The sequence below is a fragment of the Equus asinus genome, chromosome 5 (assembly GCF_041296235.1).
Source record: "Equus asinus isolate D_3611 breed Donkey chromosome 5, EquAss-T2T_v2, whole genome shotgun sequence".
NCBI classification, from domain to species: Eukaryota; Metazoa; Chordata; class Mammalia; order Perissodactyla; family Equidae; genus Equus; species Equus asinus.
The window spans coordinates 6,697,863-6,708,103 of record NC_091794.1 but is presented as its reverse complement, the minus strand read 5'-3'; the positions used below and the strand labels follow the sequence as shown (position 1 = coordinate 6,708,103).

General features: G+C 41.4%; 1 protein-coding gene across 9 annotated transcripts in view; it reads right to left on the bottom strand.

Annotated features, from left to right (window-relative positions):
* Positions 1-10,241, bottom strand: part of ZPLD1 (zona pellucida like domain containing 1) — a 317,360-nt gene that overhangs the window by 72,427 nt on the left and 234,692 nt on the right. For 7 of the 9 annotated variants that reach the window (XR_011503139.1, XR_006528379.2, XR_006528380.2 and 4 more), the window contains one exon: positions 1,895-2,038. Coding sequence is in view for 1 of the 9 variants with exons in the window: in XM_070508686.1 (XP_070364787.1) it covers positions 1,895-2,033 (139 nt within the window). In the remaining 8 variants the exon portion in view is untranslated. The other 2 variants (XR_006528381.2, XR_011503142.1) reach the window with 2 other exon arrangements.

The window sequence follows — 10,241 nt, the reverse complement described above, 5'->3', positions numbered from 1 at the left end:
CTTAGAAATAAGATTTAGAACCATAGTGATACCATAACTGTCACTACATTATATATTATGCTTGTAATTATACATTATATATTTTATATATTATACAGTACACGAAGCAATACTGAAAGGGTCATGCTCTTGTTAATTTGTCATCCTTGCAAAGAAAGATGTTTATGAAGGCCTGAGGCGAGGGCTGGGTATGTAATTTGCAGGGTTCAGTGCAAATGAAAAAGTGGACTCCTTATTCAAAGGTAGGGAAAAAAGGCTTTTCTGTCCTTTGCAATCTCTCAACCTGTCATGTGATTTTTACTTGCTTTTGATGTCCTGCTCCCTTGGGAATGAGACTACCTGCTGGTCAGGTGCAGACCCTCAGAAATGCCCTCTCCACACTCATGCCTGGGCCCCCACTGGGGACTGAGGGCAACAGAAGTCAAAGGGTGGAGGCAGGGGAGTGGGCTGCTGGGCACCTGACCAGGTGAGGTAGGGAGGTGACAGGAGGCAGGACCACCTGTGAGTAGAAGCTCCAAGACCCCAGCGCATACTGCATCATTACAATGGGACAATTTTGACAACAAAATACAAATTTAAAGACAAAATTATTAATAATTTCAGGATGACCACATTGTATCAAACCCTAAACATCAAGCCCTGTGTTATTGCTCTAGTCACATGCCCATGAACCTGGCCCTTCCTAAGGTAGAAGCAGTTAAAGTCTGCTGCCCTGGCCCTCACTTCATCTGCCTCATCTGTTTCTACCATCCCTGGGCTGGTCTGTTTGCTTTTGGGTCTCTGTGCTGATGTGCTCTTTGCAGAGAACCCTAAGCTTTGCTGTCTGCCATTGCTCTGTACCCACTTGCCCTCAACTGTATTCATATTGCTCTTGCTACAGAAATTTATGTTCCTAATTGCTATGCACAAATTCCCACAGCACACCAACAGCAGAAGGTACGGCACTTCTCTAAAACTCACTTCGAATGCTGATGTTTCTTTCTAGTCACTCCAGTGCAGGAAGGGGGAGTTTGACCTCTAAGACTTAAGTCAGGTCCAGGCTGAAAGCAGCTTAAAAAAAAGAGCCCCATGGCTCAAATATCCTCTCCTCTATGTGAGGCTCTCATCTCTGACTATAAAAGATGCCGCCAAGAAGGACCAAACCTACCACTTACTGATCAAGTTGGGGATGTGCATTTGAACATTCTGAGTTACAATGAACTGTGAGTGTAAAGGGCTGGTCTGAGGGGTTAGGGAGTCTTCTGTCCTGACCACCTCTTCACTAAAACACAGAGTCTAAGATATCAGGTTACTAATTAGTCCAAGTATGACCTTGGACAAGTCACTTCATATCTCTCTCATTCTTCATCCATCAAAACTCAAGAGGTTGATATTAAGGTCTCTAAGATTCTAAAAAATTTTAAAAGTGTTCAATTCCAAGAGAGAAAATAGAAAGGAAAAAAGAAACATAAGCAAAAAGGCCCTTTTCAAATAGATCTGAAAATGTATCTTTTCAATATATCCTTTTTTACTTCTGGCCTGACATGGATTCCCTAATGTGTCAGGTCAGGTCCTCTGGGAGGCAGATGTTGAGATGGAGTTAGAAGTACGAGAGGTCCACTGGGCCTGGGGGTCAGAGGGTGGCAGTGCCTGGGAAAGACAAGAGAGGAGGAAGCAGAGGTGAGCAGGATACACTTTCAGACATCACAGAGATCCAACACTCGTGAAACGAAAGAAAGAAGAAAGAAGAAATGGGTGGAGAATGCCTCAGAGCGCTGTAAAACTGAAAAAGTCTCAGGGAATGCGAGGAGTTGGGCGGGAGCTCCAGAGCAAAGACAGCCGGTTGGAGAGCTGAGCTCCCACATTGGGCAGAGATGGGTGGCCCCAGTACTCTCACACAGGGTCTGAGGATTACCTGGGAAGACGGGCCTCAGATCAAACACAAGGTGGTTCCTGAGGAGCTGCTGCTGGAGGTGGTCAGCTAAGTACAAGTTCTTTCTTGAAGTAAGATCCATCCACGCGTACCACTCCATGACTGCCACACTTGAGCACATCAGTCCTAAAGGCAACACATGGGAGTTAGGAAGCCACGTGTTTTTGTCAGATCCCATCACAGACTTACATTTCTAGATTCACTTCTAGTATTTTCAAGATGAGGGGACAGTTGATCATTGTTAATAAGTATTATATAATTAAAGAGAATTAAAATAATTTTTTAAAAAAGATGTGGAGTGGAGAATTTTAGAGATGGAAGGAATCTTAATTATGTAGCCAACCTTTTTTATTTGACAAAGAGAAAACCAAGGTCCCAAGGGGCTAAGTACACAACGTCACCATGGGCTAGTTAGCACAAGGACAAGGAATGGAGCTGACACCTCCTCACTCCTAACCCTTTAAAAGAGTTGAATAAGACAGAGAAATTATTTTCACCAACAGTTCAGATTTTGAAAAGTGTATTCAGAATTGGGAACAACTATTCTGTCCAAGTTGAAGCTGACACTGATGGTGCAGGTTAGTAAAGTTTAGAACAGAATCCAGCACCACAAAAGTCACATGGGGTGGGTCACATTACTTGGTCTCTAATGAATAAGGAGGTGACACTGATAAAAATTTCTTCAAATTTTATTGAATACATTCACCTTTATGGACTTGAATCTGGAGAGATGTGCACCTGCTCTCAAAATTTTAGGTTCCTGTTCCTTTCCCTGCATGACCCCATCTTCTGTCAGTTATGTTTCTTTGCTTTCTGCTATCAATATTCAACATGGCTCTGATTTTATTTGAACATTTAAGTAACTAAAATGAGTATTCTGCTTCCATGAGGCAGAGATTTGGAACAACGAAAATTGAGAAACCATTTTTCTCTTTAGATAAGTGTGACTAGGATAAAGTAAGCCAAAAATGAAGCTCAGGGAGCTGGGTGAAAGAAAGGGACATACTCCATCCTCCCAGGCAAACCAGAGAATGAGCCAAACCAGTAAATCTCAACAAGCAATTTATCTAGATAAATGTACAGATTATAAGATATACTCAGTATGACACATTTTGAGATCATTATAAAACAAAACGCTTTTCTTATGAGTCCACTCCAGCTTACAATATTTTCAATACAGCAATTAGTAATCTATAATCATTATCAACGTCAGGTAAAGAAATATTATAGCAGCTGTTACTGTCTTGAAAGACACTGATACCTTCCTAAAAATATCTAAAACTATTTTGTTGATTCAAGGACTAGAAAAAGTATATACTGCTAGACTAAGTGACCATTAAGGGAAGGGCCATGAGGATATTACAGCTTTGATATGATGTTTTCTGTCATATACAATGTAACCTCATTTCTCAGAAGACCACTTAGCTGACAGACTTCTTCCACTGGCACACCACTATACAGGATGCTGCCTCTAGGCAGAAAAGAAGTAGAGAGCAACTTTCCTGTTCCAAAGCAATTAGAGATGAACTGGAAATCCAACCCTCTACAGGAGACAGCTGAAGGGTTAGTATCTGCTGTCTTGGTTCTGGTCTCTACTCAGTGCTGAGTCACTGCTTACATGGAGATCGAATGAGTTTTGCTGGTGCTGACAGGAAGAAGTTCTCCAGCATATGTTATACTGAATCCTAACAGAAACACCTGGAGCACAAAGCAAAAGCAGGTTACTATCAAATCACCCTTACCTGAAATGTTACCTCAATTCCAACTTCGGTTAACACATAGCCCCTGGCATTGTTCCCTGGGACAGTTCCCACATTCTAAATGAATGCCTAGGTGAGGGCAGAGTACCTAGGCAGCCTGTGCTTCAAAAGGCTCAAAATGAAAAAGGCACAGTAAAATAAATCAGCTGGACTACTTAGTGGTAAATGCCTCATTTTCTTGTTGAGTTTACCCTTCTGACCCAACGGAACAGTAATGTATATCTTCTCACTGCCTTCTTAATAAGGTTATTTACACTGCATAGCCAATGAGTTTGTGCCCTATGCAATAAATTCTCAGTTCTAAAATGTATGTGAGATTGTAGACATCGTTATTGCAGAAATTAACCTTGTAAATGAGGAGCACCCTTACTGAAGCTCTGGATTTTGATTATTCAAGAATGACACAGGAATCCAGGCAGTTTTCTACAGAATTATAATGATCAACCTTGCAAATAGGCACTGACCATGAATAACTAACAATATCTTGGCAACAAGTGAAGAATTCTGACTTCATTTTTTTAAATATCTCTGTACTGGTTTATAACCTTCAATGCGAACAGAGGAAAGAAATATTGTGAATATCTCTGGTACACTGAATTAAGTGCTTATTACTCACTGCTGAGGAACTGGGCTGAGCAAAGCCAGAAGGAGGAAACAGACAGAGCAGCACATTTTCAAGCCACACAGTCTGCTGCTTGCAGCCCCCAATATGCCCCAGGAATCCCACCATGTCCCACCTTCCACTCAGCCACACTGACGCGACTTTGATAACCACAGCCAAGACGTATCAGGAAAAACTAAAATTTTATTAATTTCCTGATTCATGACGAGGTTATAGAAATCTAACAGTATGATGAAGCTACTAAGTTATAGCTCAAAAATGAATTACTAGGGATCAAAGGAAAAACAGATATTTTCTCACTTAGGTAAAAGCCTGCAATAGATCATTTGACTCTAATTTCAACCAGTTTTCCAGCAAAGGAAAAGCCCTGAGGATCGACATGGGACCTGGAGAGTCTTCCTCCACTTTTCCCTTCTCTGATTCATGACAGCCACCTCCTCTTCCTTGCACCTTGAAGAGGCAGAAGGGGAGGATATTTCAGAGAGCCTGTAATTGAGAAGAATATTAAAAAGCTGTTAGCTAGGAAGCAAAAGTTCATCCATCTAATGTCCTTCAAGCCCACATATAAGACTCAACCAACGGGCCTGAGCATCAGCAAGTAGATGGAGGGAGAAAGTCCCTCTCTTCCATGTGAGTACCTACGGAAGTTACAGCATCCACAGTAATAAACATAAATCTCACTGCCGATCCCGGGGGGGTTACAAGAGGGTACTTATTTGTGAAAATTGTACAGCTGAGATTTGTGCATTTCAATCGCTCTAAGTCGTATCTCGCAACTGTAAATATTAATAATAATAATCAAGTAGGTGTGGGGAGTGAGTGGAAGTGAAGACAAAACAAGAATGGCTGAATGCTGATCATTTTTGAGGCTGGATGATGGGCACATAGGGGTTCATTCCACTATTCTATTTTTTTATGTGTTTGAAATTTCCCAAAATAAAATGTTTAAAAATGCTAATTGTTTCAATTTTATCACCAACCCACAGCCACAACTTTTATCAATATGAAGATCATGATTAAAGTCCACTCATATGTTTGACATTTAACAATGCAGGCTGAAGACGTCACCTTCACACAGCCCAACCTGAAGGAAACAGCTTGACATTTTTCAGCTTCTGAGCTTTGCCTGAATAAAGATGGGGCATTAAGGAAGATTGTCCATCCTCATCAAATATTATTCTATTGCCTCAAGAAGTCCGAAATGAACTGAACAAATGAACAGCTCTGCACTGTGAGAGTTTTTTTGGTCTGCAGTGTTGTATGTATTTCTTTATACCACTTAAATAAACTGAGCACCTCTGGATTTATCCAAGTCCCCTCACTAAGGACTTAGCCTTTATTTATTCTACTATTTCCAGCATTCTCAGATTAGGAATACTCAGTTTTTGTACCATTACACAGTATCCCATTTAAAGTACCAATATATACATACTAAGTCTTTCTACAAATGTTTTCTTGATGTTCAGGCATTGGTACTGATGTGGATTAAGGCTGCCCCAGCTAGAGAAGCCCAAGGTGATCTGGCCTACATGCCAAACTATATGACCCAGTGGATTTTTATGGTATGAATTAGGGCTGCCCCAGGGAGAGAAGCCCAGGGCATCCTCACCTACATGCCGATCTATATGACCAGATTCGTATCTAAAGTTGTGGGACCACCCAATGGCCAGACCCCACCTGCACTGATACCATTTTAACTTTTTTACATGTTCTTTCCTTTGTCTTGTAAAGAGATGACTCACATACCTATGCCTTAAATTTAGCCTTACTCCCCACCCATGTCTGTACCAGTAACGGGGGCAGCAGCAGCTCCTCCTGCCCGTGGGTCCTGTCCCCTCGCAGCAGCTCTGTCTGCCCATGGGTCCTGTCCCCATGCTAATCTATTCTCAAAATAAAAGAGCACTACTGCCAGATCTTAAGAGTCTAGGAAATCTTTCTTTCGACTCCTTGGCTCACCGACCCCGCATCAGGTACCATCTCAAACAAGGGTGAAATTGCTTCACAAGCAGGCACGTTTTCATATTATATGAGAAAGGCTTAGTTAGTGCTCAGTAAATGTCTATTGAATGAATGAATAGTAGAAGAAAGATATTCAAATGATTAAAAGAATTTTATAATGGACATCAAAGACAGAAGTAAAGAAAAGCAGTAAAATATTTAAGCAAAAAAAACCCAGCATTTGTAATGACTTTAAAATTAAGCTCACAAGAAAGCATTTATGGAGTTATTGTGGGCCAAGAAATGCCACAATATATTGAGGGTTTAAAAAATTACACGTAATGCTTTTTACTTCTGAAAAGGACTATTGGTTTAAGAGCTGCTAAAAGAAGTAGTCAAATCTCTGGGGGAAAAATTGCCCTTGCCCATAATACATTTATTATGGGGATAACCTTAGTTTATCAAGTTTGACTTTGGTTAAAACTGGTTTCAAAAGATCTAAACTTCAAAACCTAAAATGAGACAAAAAGGTCGTGGAGTCTAAATTGCCCAAATAATTACTTTTTATCTCTCCTTCACTTTTTGCCTCCCTTTACTGCAGTTTGTGTGTCAAATGTTGAGTTGAAACAGTGTGAGAACTCAAATAATCCTAACCATTTGTAAACAAGGGGCTAGGCCAAGTCTGTACTAAGCATTCCACACAATGGCTTTCTTTTCATAACAAAGATTAGCACATCAATAATTATCAATGTCAAAGGTCAAGCAATAAATTAAGATTTAGGAAAAATCAGCTGGTTTTGGTCCTGTCATGACTCATGGTACCTAGGTGCCCAATCCTCATTTCCAGGAGCACAAGACACTGTCAATGTTCTCTCCCCAGGAAAAAGCCAAAAGAAGTGCCTGCGACCTTTTAAGGTATCTTGTGAAGACGACCTGCCAATCAAACAGAATGAGTGCCCATAATATGCAAAACCAAAGAGATGAGAACAAAAACTTCCTTGCATTGTGTGTACTTCATACACAACTGTTGAGACACTTAGCTTTGCAGCAGTAAAAGCACAAAATTATGCAGGCCTGTCAAATGTTACTACGCCAGGACACGAAAACATCAATAATGACTACTTCTAAAAATTTGATTTCAGCAGTCTTTCATATATATATATGGATCATATATTTATGGATCGCTGCATAGCTCATTACGGAGGAAGCGTACTGTAGCTGACATGGCAGGCAGACTGACCGTATAACCCCAATTTTCTCTCACTGGCAAGTTTTTGATGCTTTTTCCTTCAGGGCTATAGTTTGTTTTCTTCTTAGAGTCAGCTTAACAATGAGTTGTAATGGAAATTTTGCCCTAAAAATGTTTAGTCATGGGTTCAGTTGGTTAGAAAACAACTAATAAAGCCAATGTCACAGACTCATGCTGGTATGAAATTCATATGAAAGGAAAATATTCCACACCTGAGATCAGCTCCTGCTTGGAGCCAGTTGCCTCCTGCTGGAATATTATAGGCCAAAGGGAGCCTGGTTAGAAGAGGGGTGAGAGGTCCAGAGCCTGTCGGGAGCAGTGGACACTCAGCAGCATGATCACTGTTACTGTTTGGATTAGAATGTGTGAGTTCTTGAATTAGGTTTGGAAATAGGAAGAGGGATGTGGCAACATCTCTGCCCTTGAGCACCACACAACCCAAGTGAGGGGAGGAAGACAAAGAAAAGAGATAAATAAGAAATGATCAAGTAGAGCATGTTTTTAGGACCAAGTAAATAGTGCAGCCAGTAAGTGTGGAAGGAGTGAAGAAAAGGTAAAGATTGCATTTTTTTGTATAGTCAGGAAAACTTCTGGAGGACGTAACCTTGGTGCCAGCCCTTCTGAGCATGAAGAAGGCAGAGGGTGCATATTCAGTAAAGGGAGCCCCCTGGTTTATCCTCATAGAGAAGCTTGGGACCCTCCAACCAGGCAAAAAATACAGCTCAGGCTTTCCAGGGTACATAGCAGGAGGTCAAGTCTTGTTTTTATCCCAGTACTCCTAAGCCTGTGGCTCACCCTTTAGTTAGCAACAGGAGTGTGGGAGGCTGTGTTCAGAAAAAATTTCTTATCTAAAGACCTGCTGAGAAAAGTGTACATCAGGGAAAGTCTTTTATGACGTCCGCTCCTGAAGTCTAAGGTCTATCCTTGGATCAAGTTAGAGCTTCATGAACCTACATATCATGAACACCTTCACTGAGTTATGCTTTAAAATTAAACTCTGTGAGTAGAACAGTGGCAATCGAAGGGCTAAAGGGTGGGGAAAATGGGGAAATGTTGGTGAAAGGGTACAAACTTTCAGCTGTAAAATGACTAAGTTCTGGGGACCTAATGTACAGCATGGTGGCTCTGGTTAATAATTGCATTGTATACTTGAAAGTTGCTAGGAGAGTAGATCTTAAGTGTTCTTAACACATCAAAAGAAATAATAACTATGTGACGTGATGGATGTGCTAATTAACTTGATTAAGGGAATTATTTCACAATGTATACATGTATCAAAGCATCACGTTGTATACCTTAAATATATACAGTTTTTTTGGTCAATTTTACCTCAAAAAAGCTGAAAAAAAAATTTAAACTCTCTGGCTTGGCAAAATCTACCAACAGTAATTATCCCATACCCTTTGATCCAGCAATTCCATCTCAGGCAATTATTCCTATAAATAATCTCCTTTGAGTGTGTTAATGTGTACACGTGATCCTTCATATCACGGTTTTTTCGTTTTTGTAAATGTGAAAGACTGGCCAGAACCTAAATGCCTCTAGGCAGAGGACAGGTAAACTGAATTAAGGTATGTCCGTATGATAAACACCATGCAGCCACTAAGAGAAGGACCGTATATGTCTACATAGACCGACCTGGAACTAGCAAACGAGGAGCTGACACCGAATGAGGAGGAGGGGTGCGCACGTGAAGTCGACGGTTAGAACGCGCCACGCCTGGGTGACAACAACAGCAGGACACCCTGGGCCAGGGGTACTGTTCTAAGAAGGCCACCGATGACTGAGGTGAGGTAGACGAGGAAGGGGAGACGAGGATCAAGATCTAAGTGTGACGTAGGTCACATACAGCCCTGAGGGTCATGGTAGAGAGTGACACTGTATCCTAAATATAACGGGAACCGATAGAATATTTCAAGCAGATGCCATGGCTTGTGTTTTAAAACAGTCACTCTATCCTCTGTATGGAACTTGGGCGGCGGGTTGGGGGGGGTGGCAGATAAAGGTACAAGCTACATAGCAACAGCGTGAATATGCATGCGGAAGGAGCAAAAGCCAAGAATCCAACAGACTTGCCTTCAAACTTGTGCTTTTAAAGATTTTATTTTCTTTATATTTAAAGGGTTGTGAGCGTTAACAGCTATACTCATGGTGGTATGAAGATTAAGAGTTAGTATCCAAAGAGCACAGTACAATGTCTAGCACGTTGAAGATGCTCAGCGATTGCTTGGGATTAGAATGGGGAGGGCCTTGGAGACCACCGTGAGAAAGAGCTGGGGATTTTTGAACAGGGACCAGGGTGCAAAGCAGCCGTCTGGGAAGGAAGTGAGCAGGGAGCTCCAGGAGGTGTATAGAAGGGGAAAGGCCAGTCAGGAGACTGTTGCGTTCTTCACAACATCGACGTTAGAAAGAGAAGGGAGAGATCTCATTATCACCACTGACAGACAAAGAAGAGAAGGACTCACCTCAGGTCAAACAACAAACAGGGGCAGAAATGAGCCGGCGAGAGAATCACATGTCCAACTCTCCGGATCCCTGCTGCCTGCATTATTCAATTACGGGACGCGAACCTCACTATTCATACGACCTTTTTCAGATATTAAAGCTCACTGCAACCCACTAGATAAATAATATGCCAAAGGTCAGAGAGAAGAGAAAATAGCGGTTTCTCCCAAGTTCTAATATTTTTTCGCTTCTTTGAGATTCGTCTCTCATTTCTCACTTTTTTCTAAAATCAAAGCTTTTATTTAAATGGCATTG